Source organism: Callorhinus ursinus, unplaced genomic scaffold, assembly GCF_003265705.2.
Source record: "Callorhinus ursinus isolate GAN/ISIS: 27379988/994484 unplaced genomic scaffold, GSC_fseal_2.0 scaffold12, whole genome shotgun sequence".
NCBI lineage: Eukaryota > Metazoa > Chordata > Mammalia > Carnivora > Otariidae > Callorhinus > Callorhinus ursinus.
This window is the reverse complement of record NW_027397074.1, coordinates 78,810,380-78,829,046: the sequence shown is the minus strand read 5'-3', so window position 1 is coordinate 78,829,046 and position 18,667 is coordinate 78,810,380. Positions and strand designations below refer to the sequence as shown.

Sequence of the window (18,667 nt, the reverse complement as noted above, 5' to 3'; positions counted from 1 at the left end):
CCTCCTTGTCCAGTGTTCCTGATTTCCGTAAATTGTACTACCACTCACCCAGCCAGAAATCTGGGTAACAGCCTTCACTTTTTCCTGCCCCTCATTCCTCACATTCCACTGACCTCACTATTACCTCTGGTAACCTTTTCCTTTATCTCAGACTCACTGCCACCACCCCAGTCCACTCTGTTGCCCGGAGAGTTGCAACAGTCTCTTAAATTTCTCTCCAGATCTTTCCCACCCATAACCCACGTCTCTACCCAAAACCAGTCTCCCTACTAAAGTCATATGAAGGTTTCTAAATCCTAAGTGTGGTAATATAACTCGGATATTTAAAACTCTTTAAAGGATTCCTATTACATCCAGGATCATTTCTAAAATTAAGGCTAGAAGACCCTCTACTATATGACTCTTAATCTACTTCCTTCCTCTGTGCTCCAGCCACACAGATGGTCTTTTAGTTAACATGTCACACCTCATGACCTTCACACTTAGTGAAACGACCTGCACCTCTGTCTGAAACGACCTACCAACCCCCTACCCCACTTAACTTGGTTAACTCCACTCAGCCTCATATAGGTTTAGGAAGCACTGATGTCCTTAAAAGACAGACATTTTTCTCATGTTGCACATATGGAAACTGAGGCTCAGAGAGGTCAGGGCATTTGTCCCAGGCCATATAACTGGGTAGAAGAGCGTAACTGCCTAATTACAGAGCCACACCAACCTCATTATGGGCGAGTTACTTAATTACTCTGTGCCTTAGTTTCCTCATCAGAAAAAATGAGGACAACAACAATACTTATCTCACAAAGTTGTTATAAGAATCAAATGAGATAATATGAAGAAAGCAGTATCTGTTATAAAAGCACTATATAGTTATGTGCTTTTATGGTGGCAGTGCTGATGGTGATTATTCTTACGATTGCACATTACATTTTAAAGCCCAAGAGCAAAATAAACCCTTTCCTTTTGACCCTTACAGCAGAACACCTGCTTTTTTGTTTTCTATGTCTTCAGTACATTCCTATGCCCCCTTCCAGGCTCCTACCTCCATCCTCCCTTCTGGCACACCTCCATGTTTGAGCCCAAGAACTTTGTAAGACATTGGGAGGTTTGAGCCCACAACAGAAAGTTTTAGTTAGGTCCTACCAATGACTGAGCCTGTACAGAAAATGAGTAATGTATCACCCATTTCCCAAACTTTGACATCCCTCATCCACCAGCTCTCCCTCCCCAACACAGCGCCACAGCCTCACCCCCCCAACAGAGTCCTAATAAATTTGACAAAGAGTTACCTTCAGTCACTCACCAGTCACCATCAGCAAGGCTAATAGAATACAATTCATGTTGATGCCTGAATCCTGTGCAGAGGATAAGGATGTAGTGGCAATTAACAGGCACAAAGAAAGCACAGAATTTATATCTTGCTTGGAGATTCTGGACAGCAGAAGGTACAGGTGGAAGAACTGAGGACAAGGATTCTACAGAAGTCTGTCATCTAGAGGTGTCTCCTTCCACTCCTGATCCTCGGTGTGAAAGCGGTTCACCAGTCACCGCTGCCCACCTGTCAGCTGGCACAGAGATCTTCTCAGTCTAACTGAAGCCTGCCCTATGGGAAGATGAGGTCCACAGGTCTGAGCTTTATCTGCCCCCTCTAGGGAAAAGATTCCAAAGCAGGAGTCAAGTAAACCTTCTGTGGAGTTAAAAGTCATCCCAAGTTCCTCCTCTAGCCTCTCAGTTCTTTTCACCAGTTCCTTCCCCACAATGTGTGACTAGCACCCCTCCCTCCCCATGTCCCATTGACCCCTTTCCTTTCTGGGCTAGTCTGATGAAGCAGAGCTGTGTCCCACCCTCCTCTGTGACACTCCCCTCCTCCCTTTTAGGCAGGTAGTGCCTAGCCCACCCATCCTCAGAACTGCCTCACTTGTACAGGTTATGTCTTATAACTACAGATACCATTTCAACAAAAGTTCCCAACCAATACCAACACGAGTGGCTCTTGTCAGAGCTCCAAATCTGCTCTTACTACACTGTCCTCCCATATGCAGTTCTCTCTCCCTCTCTCTCATTCTGTCCTTTCTCTGTAGCTGCTTTTTTCAAATTGATTTTTGGTGGCGGAATATAACAAGAATATTACCTAAATAGAAAATCAGTTAGATGACAGAATGAAACAATAATAGAATTAGAGTCTCTATAAACCTGCTTTGTGGAATGAGGCTAGAAGCAGATGTGTTTCCATGTGTACAAGTAATCTGTAATAATACTAATAAAGAACTTAATAACGAAAAAATTACAAACATGAGGAAATGCTGAGTATCATACACACACACACAAACACACACACACACACACACACACATCCATCCAACCATAGAATTCTAAAGCTATTTTTTCAAACAGAAAAGAACAACTTTAAGAATGATGTCCATATCAGATATCAGTATCCTAAAAGAAAACAATTGGAGCACCTGGATGGCTCAGTTGTTGAGTGGCCAACTCTTGATTTTGGCTCAGGTCATGATCTCAGGGTCGTGGGATCGAGTCCTGAGATGGGCTCCGTGCTCAGCAGGGGAGTGTGCTTAAGGATTCTCTCTCTCCCTCTGCCCCACCCCCGCTCTCTCTCTCTTTCTCTCAAATAAATCTATTTTTTTAAAAAGATTTTATTTATTTATTTGAAAGAGAGAGAGCACAGAGGGAGAGAGAGAGAGAGCATAGAGAGGAAGAAGCAGACTCCCTGCTGAGCAGGGAGCCCAACATGGGGCTCGATCCCAGGAGCCTGAGATCATGACCTGAGCTGAAGGCAGCTGCTTAACCAATTGAGCCACCCAGGCGCCCCTCAAATATATAAATCTTTAAGAAAAAAAGGAAAAAATAAGTTGGATTGGCAAACTACAGGAAGCACTCAAAAGCTAAAGTAATATAAAAAGGTATTAGTATTTAAACAAGAAACCCCACACTTGAAAGTAGTTTGCTAGGCCTGAAGAAAAGTGTGTAGGGCAGGGGGGGTGGGAGGGAGCGAAGCTGAGGAGAGAGGGTTATGAGGACAACATGGGATGAAGATCAACGGAGGCCCCTAAAGCACACTAGGGTTTACTCTACAGAAGATGGGGAACTACTGAAGAGTTTTTAAAAGGACACTGACATGATTTCACAAGCATTTTAGAAGGAAAAATAACAATTCTAAATAAAAAGGAGAATGTCAAGTTGAGCAACACCAGACGGGCACATATATTAGTTCAAGCATGACAAGATTATGGCCTGAATTAGGATGACAGCAGTGAGAACGGACAGATAAGGATGGATTTAAGACAGTTCTGGAAGTAGGATGGTTTGAGGTTGAGTGGTGAGAAACAGAGAGAAATCAAACAAGTGGTAGGTAGAATTATCTCCTAAAAATAAGAAAAACAGGCAAAAGAATGCATTTGAGGGCGCCTGGGTGGCTCAGTTGGTTAAGCGACTGCCTTCGGCTCAGGTCATGATCCTGGAGTCCCGGGATCGAGTCCCACATCGGGCTCCCTGCTCAGCAGGGAGTCTGCTTCTCCCTCTGACCTTCCCCCCTCTCATGTGCTCTCTCTCTCTCATTCTCTCAAATAAATAAATAAAACCTTTAAAAAAAAAAAAGAATGCATTTGAAAAGCTGGAGGAAGAAAGAGTAAAATTCTGACATGCTAAATTTCAGGAACCCTAAAGCAGATGCAAAAAAATGGTTTCTAGGAGGGGGCGCCTGGGTGGCTCAGTCATTAAGCCTCTGCCTTCCACTCAGGTCATGGTCCCAGGGTCCTAGAATCAAACCCCGCATCGGGTTCCCTTCTCAGTGGGAAGTCTGCTTCTCCCTCTCCCACTTCCCCTGCTTGTGTTCTCTCTCTGTCAAATAAATAAAATCTTTATTAAAAAATGGTGTCTAGGAGGCAGTTCTATATGTGGGACAGGAGGTCTGGGCTGGAGATACTAATTTGAAACTCATAGACAGGTAGTAGTCCCCAGGACCAGCCTACTCCAGAAAATCTGTTGTCTTTGGAAAGGCCTCAAACTCCCCTCCTGGTCCATAAGCTTTTCAAAGAAATCTAGGCCCAACAACCTCAGAGTAAAGAATATCTCTCTCTCAGGTTTCACCTCTGTTAACTAATCCTACCCTCACCACAGAAAGCCTTCCACAGCTCCATCCTGTCTTTGAACTTCAAACACATTTTGTAAGCCAGCCCTACTCCCCAGTGGACCTCTGTGTTCACTGCGAGGGACAGGAAAGTATGCACCATGTCTCTTACTTCAGGGAATTTGTGTGAGGAAATGTATTTTTTCAAGATCTAGGAATGCCAGTTGATTAGCTGAAGCCTGGAGGACATGGTTGAAAAGCTATGTGTCTCCAATAATAAGACTGAGATTCTATTTCTAGTCTTCCTAATCATGTGTGATTTTGAAACACTGATGTAAATTCTGTTTCAGTTCTCTTATCTACAGATCAAGAAAAAAATGATACCAGCCTTGTCTCCTCTTTGTAGGCTTGTTGTGCCACTGGAATGAGATTATGGGCTTAAGAGACTTTGAAGGGCTAGAGTGATACAAACTATAATTAATTTTACATTTCAACTGACCTGATATAAAATCACCACTGGCAGCATCTATAAAGAATTTAGCTCAGTGCCTGGGATTTGGTTAAGTGCTATTAGTGAAAGTGTTCTTGTTAGAGTGTGCTCTGAATTATCCAAGGATGACCCTAGCAGTTTATTATTGGCTAAGAAATCTTTTCATTAGGTAAAAAGCCCTGACAAGTCCTGCCTTCTAAATTGTTATCAATACACAGTAGGTCCTAAATTTAATATAACCTCGGATATAGACCATTCCCCAACTGTCAAAATAACTGTTCTATGAGTGCTTTTCATTTCCACATGTCCTTAGCTCAAGCTGGTGATCAGGACAACAGAACAAGTTGGTGATGATGGCTGAGTGATGACACAAACAGTGATCACAGGGAAAGATGAAGGAAGTGTAATAAAGATGGGAGGGGCTAAGGAAAAGGATAAGTGTTAGGGGGTTCAGAGCAAACCCGGGGACCCCGCCTAAGCTAAGGTGGCGAATCTTATCCCCCACAGCTCTGGCCTCAGAAACTCCATATGGAAGATAAGTCCTGAGCTGAGAGCTCCCTTTCCCACAGATAGCTGATTGAGGCAGATGGGCTTTTAGGGACAGCAGGTAGAGGGACCTGGATCTGGAAGTCTAAGAAACTAGGCTTTTTTTGTCCTTCCCTGAAAGACCCAAGAGAGGCACAGTCCATCTTCCCTGGAACAGAAGGGCCTTCATCTGTCTACCTGGAGCCCTCTTCCTCCCCCCTGTTTTTGCCCAGAGCTGTTTTCCAATCCCATCTCATGTCCTAACTGTACCTAACCATATCCACTGATTCTACCAGGCATTCCTGAGGAGAACACTGTCCTGAGAGTTTCATACTCTGCTGATCTTCTGCATCTCACAGGGAAAAACCTGGACCGCTATGAAATTTATCTTCTATTTGGGTGTCCTTGCTGGTATGTATCCATGACCTTCTACTCTGTCCTATAAGGCACAGGTTAATATAGGCTGGAGTAAGGCAGACTGGGGTGTGTGGAGGGTACAAAAGAAGAGCCTAAGAAAACCAGTCATGGACAGAACTAGGTATCTCCCCGCCTAGACCCCGCCCAAAGGCTCTCAGGAGGCTGAGCCCACTCTTCCAGTGCTAAGCTGCAGAGCAGGTGATGGTGCTCACTTGCCTTGGAGAATGCTCAACAATGAGTGTTCCCTGTGGAAATTCCAAAACGTGGGTCTCATCACCCACAGAGCAGGTCCCAGTGTAGTCACAGGGACAGAGAACTCATTCTGAAGTCTGATATCCCCCCTGTTCCAAAAGTTAAGAGACTCAGAATGCAGGGAGTGAAGAAGCTAGAAACAAGATCAAATGCAAGGACCCACCTCCCTCACTCCCTGACCTCCAAGAAGTCCTTCTGATGACAGAATTTGCTGGTGAGGCACTTCCCACCACTTCCTGACTGCCTGTGTTGTGTCACTATTAGCTGTGTGGGCTTTGAACAAATTAATTAAGCCATCTTAATTGCTTCAGTTTCTTTCGTCAAAATGGGGATATTACTCCCTATATTATAGAGATGTTGTGAAAATGTTAAATAAACCCATTGAAAGCACTTAGAACAAGAGCTCAGTGCCTCTTGTCCTTACTAATAGGCCACTTTTTTCCCCTTGGGATTTGTATGTGATCATAAAAGGGTGTGGGGAGGTATAGGCCAAGGCTTGGGAAGGATTAATGGAAGAACCAAAGACAGCCCAAACAAGAACAGTACTTTATTTCTGACACTACAAGCAGCCTTCCTCCCTATCTTCTCACGTGTTTTTTTTTTTAATAATTCACTACATGTTCATATTAAAAATTTGGAAATATTAAAAAGTAGAAAAAAAGAAACATTGTTCATAATCCCACCTCTCAGTCAACACATGCTAACACTTTAAATTTGCTCCCAGGCTTTATTTTATTTACTTTTGCATTTAAATGATTTGTTTTTTCCTTTGCTTCTTTTTAGACAATTGGATTACTGGATTAATGTACATATTTATTATTATTGTTAACTTAATGAAAGTTTATCAGTATTTCCTTTGTTGTTTAATATTCTTTACAAATATAATTTTAATATACGTGATGTTCCATATGTTGATGTACTTTTTCATTTCAGTGTCCTACGTTACTATATTGGACATTTATATTTTCAATGTTTAGCCATTATAAATAGTGCTAAAATGAGCACACATGCATAATCTTTGTCTACACTTAAATATTTCTTTAGAATGGATTCTTGGGGTTGGAATTATTAGGTCATAGGTGATGCACTATTTACACTCTTGATGCCTATTTCTAAATGTTTTTCAAACAGACAGAATTAATTTATGTCCCTACATGTAGTGAAAGAGTCTCTTCCATTGTACTTTCTTAGATTTTAATAGTATCAACATTAAACCAAAAAGTATTATCAATATTAGATAAAATCGTATGTCATTTTTATTAGAAAAAGAGGGTCAAACATTTTCACATTTCCTGGCCAGTCGATTACTTCTTTAAAATTGCTCATATTCCGGGCGCCTGGGTGGCTCAGTTGGTTAAGCGACTGCCTTCGGCTCAGGTCATGATCCTGGAGTCCCGGGATCGAGTCCCGCATCGGGCTCCCTGCTCAGCAGGGAGTCTGCTTCTCCCTCTGACCCTCCCCCCTCTCATGTGCTCTCTCTCTCTCTCATTCTCGCTCTCTCAAATAAATAAATAAAATCTTTAAAAAAAAATTGCTCATATTCCTTTTCAACTAGGAAACTGCTGATTGTCTTATTTGTCTTAAGACATGTCTTACCTACTATTAAGAATGTTCTATATATTAAGAATACTGATTATTTTCCCAGGGACACTTTTCTCTGCTCACTCGTCTGTGCAGAAAGAAGACCATGCTCCCTATCTGGTATACCTCAAGTCGCACTTCAACCCCTGCGTGGGTGTCCTCATCAAAAACAACTGGGTGCTAGCCCCAGCTCACTGCTCCTTACCGTGAGTACTGGGAACCCTCCCCCCCCAACCCCCCGCCGCCGGAAGCAGCTGTGATTCATTCTACATCAGTGGGTCTCAAATGGAGGCAACTTTCCCTTTCAGGGTACATGTGGCAAAGTCTGAAGATATTTTCGGTTTGTCACAATGCACTGAGGGGGTGTTGTGCTCTTGGCATCTATGTAGCAAATAGAGACCACAGCAAGGAGGCCACTGAACATTCTACAGTGCGCAGGCCAGCCCCCACAACAATCACCCAGCTCCAAATGTCAGTAGTGAGGAAACCCGCTCCACAGAGCATGCCTCCTCAGTTCTTTCAAGTTTTTTCCTGACAATATGAATGTGTCTAATCACTTAAGGGACCAGCAGGTAACTGAGGGTGCACTCAAATTGGACAAACTGAGAATAGTTCAGTGCTCCCAGGATTAGTATTGGAAAGGTACAGTTACTACCCCTAGGCCTAAGGGGGCAAGAGGAGAGAATGGTTACAAGAAGGGGAGTGGGGAAGGGTGGGGAGGACAGAGCGAGAGGAAGGGAGGAAGCACTGTGTGGAGGGATGGCCTGACAGGAAGCCCGGAGTGGCAACCCTGGGGGAAGGTAGCTGGGAGGATAAATACGCCAAACTCATCCTCCCTCCCATTGCTGCCTGGTGCTTGCTATCAACAAAACCTAATCAGAGAACAGAGGACAGGAGAATCCATTGATTTAATCTACATATATCACCTCCCAAAGGTAGAGAGCAGGATGAAGTAGGGTTGTGAGTGGATCTGATGAAGCCAACAGAGCTCCAACACCCCGGTCATCCCATTCTTTTATGTCCACCAGAATGCAAATGCCCAGTTGGATAGGCTGGAGCTGGAGCGGAGGGAAAGTAATATTTCTATGCCACGCACAATTGTCCTCTCTACTACATTAAGGATACTACATGAAAACACAATGGTTAAAGGCTCCCCCTTTACTGTGTGACCGTGGGTGAATTACTACTATGTGCCTCCATTACTTCACTTGTAAAATGGATGAAAAATAGAATCCACTTCATAGTTTCATGGTGAGTAGTGAATGAGGTAATCCAGACTCCAGACAAAGCAACTGGCACAGTACCTGACACATTGTAACATCCGATATCATCTTTGACGACACAGTGATAATGATGACAATGATCATGATGATGACGGTGATGGTGACAGTGATTACTTCCAACCCCTTCTCCCTCCAGAAACCTGAAAGTGATGCTGGGAAATTTCAGGATCAGAGTCAGAGATGGCACAGAGCAGGCCATTAACCCCATCCAGATTATCCGCTACTGGAACTCTAGCCATAGCAACCCCCAGGATGACCTCATGCTCATTAAGTTGGCAAAACCTGCCAGACTCAATAACAAAGTCCAGCCCCTTCCCCTCGCCACCAGCAATGTCCGGCCAGGCACCGTCTGTCTGCTCTCAGGTTTGGACTGGAGCCAAGACAACAACGGTGAGTGTACCCCCCCCACAGCAAATCAGAGCCACCAGTCACTCCATAAGAGGAGCACCATGTCCACATAGCTGAGAAGAGAGGAGAGGAGAATGGGCAGAGACCACGACTGGTCTAGCAAAAAGAGACCCACCCACAAGTCCAAAACTCCTCCCTTCCTAGGATATTGACACGCCAGTACCTCCTTGAGGCTTCAGGTGCTGGGGTCACCAGGCCATCTGACTCTGCACAGAGGCCACACCATTCCTGTCAGAGGCAGGACTCCCATTGAAGAGTCTATGCTCCTCCCCTGCATATGGCTCATTTTGCATGTAGAAAGAGGAACCTCAGAGAACCTAGGTCAGGTCACCTCTTATTCCCTCTAAGACTGGACACAGAGTAGAAAGGAAACTCTGTTTCTTAAAGAGACATAAAGGCTATTTTTAAATCCTCTGGATTAACTCTCAAAACAATGTACAAGATCATTCCCTTTTCTCATTCCTTTTTTCTTCAGACATACACCAGTGGAATAGAGGGTAGTGGCTGGAGGGGCTCCATAACAATGGCAAACAGGAAGGCTTCTTCTATCCTGTCTTCCCTCAGGCAGACACCCTGATTTAAGGCAGAACCTGGAGGCCCCTGTGATGTCTGATAAAGAGTGTCAGAAAACCGAACAAGGAAAAAGCCACCGGAACTCCTTATGTGTTAAATTTGTGAAAGTCTTCAGCCGAATTTTTGGGGTAATCTTTTTCTCTATATTCAGTTTTCATTTGCTTGTATGTGTCTAGTTAACCAATCATGACAGTAAAAAAAAAAAAAGTTAGAACACCCTCATCTCTCACAATTTTTTGAGAATTTGATAAGGTTGAAGCAAAGCCCCCAGTGTCCTTCAGTAATGGGCCCTCCTTACAGATGTCCTTATTCATTAAAGCGTGTCATGCAGCACCTCCACTTTGCTAGATTTATTATTTATTCTCATAGCTGCAGGTCAAAATGGGCTTAAAAAAATTCAAACTTCACAATGGAAACTGGTTTCACCAGTCCAGATAAAAATGGGGTTTGACTCATTTTACATGTGAGTTCTAGAGAGGTTTTTCTCTTTCTCAAGATGAAACAAGGCTAGAACTCATCTAAATCCAAAGCTAGCCAGCTTCCTGTCTCCTGATCCTGTGTTGTTTTCATGACCCAGCATGCTACCCCTGGGCAGAGCTCATCCATGTTGGGGACGAGAGGGCTCCTGTGACAAGATCTGATCATCTCTCTCTCTCTGTCTCCCTCTCTCTGCATGCTCTCTGGTAGGAAGTGGCCGTCGCTACCGTGATCTGCAAAAACAAGCTCCAGGGGATCGAGGTTGGACACTTCATGGGAGGAGATGTCGGAATCTACACCAATGTTCACAAATATATACCCTGGATTGAGAGAATCACTAAAGAAAAATGACACCTTACTACTCCCTCTGCATCCCACTGGCTTTGTCATTGACTCTACAAGCCACTACTTTCTCCAAACTCGAAATAAAATTTCCAAGTGGAAATGCATTACACCAGTAGCCCGTTTTCTTGGTTGTGTCTCTGCCCATATCCCACCATGATGTGAAGAACCAAGAACAAAACATGAAATGAGCACTTATCACACTGTACTAGGATATATCCATTATCTCATTTAATACTCGTAACAAATCCTTGAGGTTATCTTTCATTCCCACCTTACAAATGAGAAAGTTGAGAATAAAAAGAGTACTTAACATTATCTAAAAGATGATAGACATCACAGCCTGGAATGGAACCCCCAAATTCAGATTCTCAATCCCATGTTCTTAACCCCCAAATTATAGGGGGGTCTATGGCATCACAACATATTTTGGCTTCTATTTTCCTGCTACTTCTCTTATTCAAAGAATCTGAAGCTTTCACCTGTGGCTAAGATCATGGGTACTGGAATAATCTCTCCTAAGAACGGCATGCTTTCTCTCACTGCTGCGCTGACTGCAGCATGCTGCTGGGAGACAGCTAGGAAATGGGTAAGAAGTAAAAAACAGAACTTCGGGACAGGGTCACCCACCATAAATCAAGTCCAAGAGGAAGCCTAGCAACTCCAGAACAAGGTAAAAAACTCATCTAGATCCAAAGAGAGTAAAACCTCAGGGCAGTAGAAGATTCCAGAGGCAGATATGGCTGAGAGGAAGTGAAGGAAGGGCAAAAAACTGGGCTTAGCCACAGACCATGGGATTAACAAAGTCAAGAAAGTGGGTACCAGTCCTCTGGTTGAGAACTTGGTATAGAACTTGAGAACTGAGAACTCCAGGTGTCTCAAATCTGGAAATGATAAAGAAATTCTGGATCCAAGACATTGAGGAATACAGGACAAGGAGGGGTAAAGTAATCTCCTAGCAGATGTAGACTGAGGAAAGAACCACACACTATCCTTGGACAATATTTTCTATATCCTAATTTTAAAATACAGTCTATACTTCAGAGACTTTTGTGTTAGGCAGAATAATGGCTTCCTAAAAATGTCCATACCCTAGTCCCCAGAACCCATAAATAGGTTATTTTACATGAAAAAGGCAGCTTTGCAGTTGTGATTATGTTTATGCATCTTGGGATGGGAAGATTATCCTGGATTATGTGGGTGGGACCAGTGTAATCACCTGGGCCCTTAAAAGTAGAAGAGGAAGACAATATTTGGCCAGAGAGACGTGACAACAGAAGAGGTAGTAGAGATTCAAAGAATGAGAAGGACTTGACTGGCTACTGCAGGTTTTAAAGATGGAAGAAGGGGATTACAGGGCAAAAAATACGAGTAGTCTCTAGAAAAAAAAAAAGAAACTGAGAATGAAACTCAGCTTCCAACTAGCAAAGAACAGGGAACTTTAGTGCTATAATTGCAAGGAACTGAATTCTGACAACAACCAAAATGGGCAAGGAAATAGATTCTCCCCAATAAGAAACACAACCTGGACAACACCTTGATTTTAGCCCATTGAAATTTGTCAAACTTCTGACCTATGGTGCTGTTAACATAATAAATTTGCCATCAGTTTAAGGCATTTGTGGTAATTTATTACAGCAGCCATAGAAAACTAATACAACTTTCAAAACACATTCCCTAAAAGAACTGCTTTCCATAATGGCTGTCAATTGCCCGGAAAATAAACTCTAAACTCATCAGAATGGCATCCAAACCTCCTAGAGATCTCCCACCCACCCTACCCTACTCCCAAAATATTTCTAAATACATCTTCTGCCTTTTGACCCTGTGAAATGCAAATATGAGTAAAAGGAATGTCAGAAGAAAATGTAAAGAAAAGCCCAATGCCCTCTGTCTTTTAAGTTAGCAACCTGGTCAAGACCCAAACTTTACAAAATTAGATCCATTAAAAAAATTCCTCAAGGGGCACCTGGGTGGCTCAGTTGCTCTGGCGTCCAATTCTTGATTTCGGTTTGGGTCATGATCTCAGGGTCATGAGATCAAGCCCGAGTTGGGCTCCACTGGGCATGGAGCCTGCTTGAGATTCTCTCTCTCCCTCTCCCTCCCCACCCTGCTCTCTCTCTCTCTCTCTAAATATAAAATAAAATAAAATATTCCTCGAGCTGAAGGCAAGCCTTCAAGTGTTGAAGGCAAAGGCAACATTATCCCAGGCAAAGTATTTCCTCTCCCCCCACAGCCTATGACTTACACAAAGACAAATCAAATCAATCACTATACAATCAACTCCTCAGTGCAGGGTTTTTTCTACCAATTTTTTTCAATCCCATTAATTAGAGGGAGTTTCCCAGCCCAGTGACCAGAGGCAGCATGGGTTCTGGGACTAAACTATCAAGACTATGAACCATCAAGACTTCCCTGAGCGCCAAGCTGCAGCTCACAGATCGCTTTCCCTCTGCTCCTCCCTCCATTCCTGGCTCCTACATCCAAGGTTGTACTGTGTTCTCTTCTTGAAGGAGGTGCCAGCTGGTCTTCACTAACGTTATTTCACTGATCTCAAGCCCCTAAAACCCCAAAAAGGTTTTAGTTTGCGTTCTACCTTGGACAGAGAGGCAAGTTTACTCCAAAATAGGGCGCCTGGGTGGCTCAGTTGATTAAGCAACTGCCTTCAGCTCAGGTCATGATCCTGGAGTCCCGGGATCGAGTCCCACATCGGACTCCCTGCTCAGCGGGGAGTCTGCTTCTCCCTCTGACCCTCCCCCCTCTCATGCTCTCTCTCTCTCTTTCTCTCTCTCAAATAAATAAATAAAATCTTTAAAAAGATAAAAAAAAATTTAAAAATTTAAAAAATAAATAAAAAAAAGGTTTACTCCAAAATAAGAATACAGTTTTAAACAGGGCCCAGTGAGGTCACCCAATTCTCGTTTTTTTCTTAGATCTCTTCTTCTCAAGCTATATTCCCCACTTACTTGAGGTTTCTGAAAAAAAGATATCTAGTAACTTGTCCAAGACCATACAGATAATAAAAAGCAGATTAAGGATACAAACGTTGTCCAATTGACTACAAAGCCTGTGCCATTTCCTTTATGTTTTTCTATAACTACATTTCTAAAAACACAGATGTTTCTAGATACTTAAACTTGCTTCTTTCCTCACATATGGCAAAAAGCCCCTATTTAGATAACATAAGAAGTTTTATGGCTTCTCACATGATCTCTGATTTTAGCTCCTACTGAAAAATTCTTTGAGGTCTGTATATAGTGAGTCTTCACAATTCCTATTTAAATTTAAGGCGTCTCTAAACCCAGCAGGAGAAGAGAAATAATAAAGATCAGAGCAGAAATCAATGAAATAGACACCAAAAGAACAGTAGAACAGATCAACGAGACTAGGAGCTGGTTCTCTGAAAGAATTAACAAGACTGATAAACCCCTGGCCAGACTTATCAAAAAGAAAAGAGAAATGACCCAAATCAACAAAATCATGAATGAAAGAGGAGAGATCACAACTGACACCAAACAAATACAAACAATTATAAGAACATATTATGAGCAACTCTATGCCAGCAAATTAGATAATCTGGAAGAAATGGATGCATTCCTAGAGGTGTATCAACTACCAAAACTGAACCAGGAGGAAACAGAAAACCTGAACAGACCTATAACCACTAAGGAAATTGAAGCAGTAATCAAAAATCTCCCAAGAAACAAAAGCCCAGGGCCAGATGGCTTCCCAGGGGAATTCTACCAAACATTTAAAGAAGAATTAATACCTCAGGGGCGCCTGGGTGGCTCAGTCATTAAGCATCTGCTTTCGGTTCGGGTCATGATCCCAGGGTCCTGGGATCAAGTCCCACATCGGGCTCCCAGCTCAGCATGAAGCCTGCTTCTTCCTCTCTCACTCCCCCTGCTTGTGTTCCCTCTCTTGTTATCTCCCTCTCTGTCAAATAAATAAATAAAATCTTTAAAAAAAAGAAGAAGAAGAATTAATACCTCTTCTTCCGAAACTATTCCAAAAAATAGAAATGGAAGGAAAACTTCCAAACTCATTTTATGAGGCCACCATTACCTTGATCCCAAAACCAGACAAAGACCCCATCAAAAAGGAGAATTACAGACCAATATCCTTGATGAATGTGGATGCAAAAATTCTCACCAAAATACTACCCAATAGGATCCAACAGTACATTAAAAGGATTATTCACCACAACCAAGTGGGATTTATCCCTGGGCTGCAAGGTTGTTTCAACATCTACAAATCAATCAATGTGATACAATACATTAATACAAGAAAGAACAAGAACCATATGATCCTCTCAGTAGATGCAGAAAAAGCATTTGACAAAGTACAGCATCCTTTCCTGATCAAAACTCTCCAGAGTATAGGGATAGAGGGTACATACCTCAATATCATAAAAGCCGTCTATGAAAAACCCACAGCGAATATCATTTTCAATGGGGAAAAGCTGAGAGCTTTCCCCCTAAGGTCAGGAACGCGGCAGGGATGTCCACTCTCACCACTGCTATTCAACATAGTACTAGAAGCCCTAGTCACAGCACCAAAAAGACAACAAAAAGAAATCAAAGGCATCCGAATCAGCAAAGAAGTCAAACTCTCACTCTTTGCAGATGATATGATACTGTATGTGGAAAACCCAAAAGACTCCACCCCATAACTGCTAGAACTCATACAGGAATTCAGTAAAGTGGCAGGATATAAAATCAATGCACAAAAATCAGTGGCATTCCTATACACCAACAACAAGACAGGAGAAAGAGAAATTGAGGAGTCGATCCCATTTACAATTGCACCCAAAACCATAAGATACCTAGGAATAAATTTAACCAAAGAGGCAAAGAATCTGTACTCAGAAAACTATAAAAATACTCATGAAAGAAATTGAGGAAGACACAAAGAAATGGAAAAATGTTCCATGCTCATGGATTGGAAGAACAAATATTGTGAAGATGTCAATGCTACCTAGAGCATCTACACATTTAATGCAACCCCTATCAAAATACCATTTTTTTCAAAGAAATGGAACAAATAATCCTAAAATTTGTATGCAACCAGAAAAGACCCAAATAGCCAGAGGAATGTTGAAAAAGAAAAGCAAAGCTGGTGGCATCACAATTCCAGACTTCAAGCTCTATTACAAAGCTGTGATCAACAAAACAGTATAGTACAGGCACAAAAACAGACACATCGATCAGTGGAACAGAATAGAGAGCCCAGAAATGGACCCTCAACTCTATGGTCAACTAATCTTTGACAAAGCAGGAAAGAATGTCCAATGGAAAAAAAAGACAGTCTCTTCAACAAATGGTGTTGGGAAAATTGGACAACCAGATGCAGAAGAATGAAACTGGACCATTTCCTTACACCACACATAAAAATACTCAAAATGGTTGGAAGACCTAAATGTGAGACAGGAGTCCCTCAAAATCCTAAAGGAGAACAAACACAGGCAGCAACCTCTTCGACCTCAGCTGCAGCAACTTCTTCTAGAAACATCGCCAAAGGCAAGGGAAGCAAGGGCAAAAATGAACTATTGGGATTTCATCAAGATAAAAAGCTTCTGCACAGCAAAGGAAACAGTCAACACCAAAAGACAACCGACAGAATGGGAGAAGATATTTGCAAATGACATATCAGATAAAGGGCTAGTATCCAAAATCTATAAAAAACTTATCAAACTCAACACCCAAAGAACAAATGATCCAATCAAGAAATGGGCAGAAGATATGAACAGACATTTCTGCAAAGAAGACATCCAAATGGCCAACAGACACATGAAAAAGTGCTCAACATCGCTTGGCATCAGGGAAATCCAAATCAAAACCTCAATGAGATACCACCTCACACCAGTCAGAATGGCTAAAATGAACAAGTCAGGAAACGACAGATGTTGGCGGGGATGCGGAGAAAGGGGAACCCTCCTACACTGTTGGTGGGAATGCAGGCTGGTGCAGCCACTATGGAAAACAGTACGGAGGTGGCTCAAAAAGTTGAAAATAGAGCTACCCTATGACCCAGCAATTGCACTACTGGGTATTTACCCCAAAGATACAAATGTAGGGATTCGAAGGGGTATGTGCACCCCAATGTTTATAGCAGCAATGTCCACAATAGCCAAACTGTGGAAAGAGCCAAGATGTCCACTGACAGATGAATGGATAAAGATGTGGTGTATATACAATGGAATATTATGCAGCCATCAAAAAAATGAAATCTTGCCACTTGCAACAATGTGGATGGAACTAGAGGGTATTATGCTAAGCGAAACAAGTTAATCAAGGAAAGACAAGTATCATATGATCTCACTGATATGAGGAATTTGAGAAACAAGACAGAGGACCATAGGGGAAGGGAGGAAAAAATGAAACAAGATGAAACCAGAGAGGGAGACAAACCATAAGAGACTCCTTATCTCAGGAAACAAACTGAGGGTTGCTGGAGTGGTGGGGGTGGGAGGGATGGGGTGGCTGGGTGATGGACATTGGGGAGGGTATGTGCAATGGTGAGTGCTGTGAATTGTATAAGACTGATGAATCACAGACCTGTACCTCTGAAACAAATAATACATTATATGTTTAAAAAAAAAAGAAGATAGTAAGAAGGGTAAAATGAATGGGGGCAGAAATTGGAGGGGGAGATGAACTATGGACTCTGAGAAACAAACTGAGGGTTTTAGAGGGGAGGGAGGTGGGGGGATGGGTTGGCCTGGTGATGGGTATTAAGGAGGGCACGTATTGCATGGAGCACTGGGTGTTATACTCAAACAATGAGTCATGGAACACTACATCAAAAACTAATGATGTAATGTATGGTGACTAACATAACATAATAAAATTTTTAAAAATTAAAAAAAACTCAACAACCAAAAAACAAATAATCCAATTAAAAAATGGGCAGAAGACATGAACAGACATTTCTCCAAAGACATCCAGATGGCCAACAGACACATGAAAAGATCCTCAATATCACTCATCATCAGGGAAATGCAAATCAAAATTACCATGAGATATAACCTCACACCTGACAGAATGGCTAAAATCAAAAACACAAGAAACAACAAGTGTTGGCAAGGATGTGGAGAAAAAGGAATCCTCATGCACTGTTGGTGGGAATGCAAACTGGTGCAGCTACTGTGGAAAACAGTACGGAGGTTCCTCAAAAAACTAAAGATTGAATTACCATGTGACCCAGTAATTCCACTACTAGGTACTAACCCAAAAAAATACCAAAACACTAATTCAAGGGTACACATGCACCCCCATGTTTATTGCAGCATTATTTACAAGAGTCAAGCTACAGAAGCAGCCCAATTGTCCATCAATATATGAATGGATAAAGAAGATGTAGTATATATATACAATGGAATATTATTCAGCCATAAAAAATGAAATCTTGCCATTTGCAACAACATGGCCGGATCTAGAGAGTATAATACTAAGTGAAATAAATCAGAGAAAGACAAATACCATACGATTTCATGCATATGTGGAATTTAAGAAACAAAACAGATGAGCAAAGGGAAAAAAAGAGAGGGAGACAAAACCAAGACAAACCAATAGACTCTTAACTAGAGAGAACAAACTGATGGTTACCAGAGGGGAGGTGGGTGGGGAGGATGGGCGAAATAGGTGATGGCAATTAAAGAGAACACTTACCATGATGAAAACATAAAATAATAAAAATTTAAAATTGATATACACACATACATACACACACACACACATCTCACCTAAATTTCAGGGTTAAAAGCCCACTATCTATCTACATGATATAATGACATTTATTTCACCTAAGGAAATTAAGCACCTATAAGATTTTTATACATCCACCCATAAAATATTATATTATACATTAATATTATAAAATATCAATTATATATACATATACATAGGTGCATGTACACATACACACACACACACACACACACACACACACACGTGTGTGTGTGTCTATATATGTATATATTAGCAGCCTGGGGTGGGTTTTTCAGGCTGGACATACAGTGCTTCTGACACCCTTTTGAATATTTTCTTTTTTTTTTAAGATTTTGTTTATTTATTTGAGAGAGAGAGAGCATGAGCACAGGAGTGTGTGAGGGAGAAGGAGAGGCAGACTTCCTGCTGAGCACGGAGCCAATGCAGGGCTTGATCCCAGGACCCAGAGGTCATGACCAGAGCCAAAGGCAGACACTTAACTGAGCCACCCAGGTGCCCCTTG

General features: G+C 42.1%; 2 protein-coding genes across 5 annotated transcripts in view; one reads left to right on the top strand and one right to left on the bottom strand.

The window, feature by feature from the left end:
* Positions 1 to 8,746, bottom strand: part of LOC112810982 (probable inactive serine protease 58) — a 54,018-nt gene extending 45,272 nt beyond the window's left edge. Inside the window, exons 1-2 of one of the 3 annotated variants that reach the window (XM_073899303.1) lie at positions 8,657 to 8,746; positions 1,304 to 1,648 (exon numbers count right to left, since the gene is read on the bottom strand). In XM_073899303.1, coding sequence (XP_073755404.1) covers positions 1,304 to 1,340 — 37 coding nt within the window. In that variant the 5' untranslated portion in view covers positions 1,341 to 1,648; positions 8,657 to 8,746. Of the gene's footprint in view, positions 1 to 1,289; positions 1,787 to 8,656 lie in introns of those variants that run through there. The other 2 variants (XM_073899304.1, XM_073899302.1) reach the window with 2 other exon arrangements.
* Positions 5,014 to 10,553, top strand: PRSS37 (serine protease 37). 2 transcript variants are annotated; one of them, XM_025854884.2, is made up of 6 exons: positions 5,014 to 5,184; positions 5,399 to 5,513; positions 7,417 to 7,558; positions 8,772 to 9,025; positions 9,608 to 9,744; positions 10,304 to 10,553. In XM_025854884.2, exons 2-6 carry the CDS (start codon positions 5,480 to 5,482, stop codon positions 10,442 to 10,444), a joined length of 708 nt encoding a protein of 235 aa, XP_025710669.1. In that variant the 5' UTR covers positions 5,014 to 5,184; positions 5,399 to 5,479; the 3' UTR covers positions 10,445 to 10,553. The 2 variants fall into 2 exon arrangements, with proteins under 2 accessions (XP_025710669.1, XP_025710668.1); XM_025854883.2 differs by having other exon boundaries at positions 5,043 to 5,061.
* Positions 10,554 to 18,667: the final 8,114 nt, after the last annotated feature.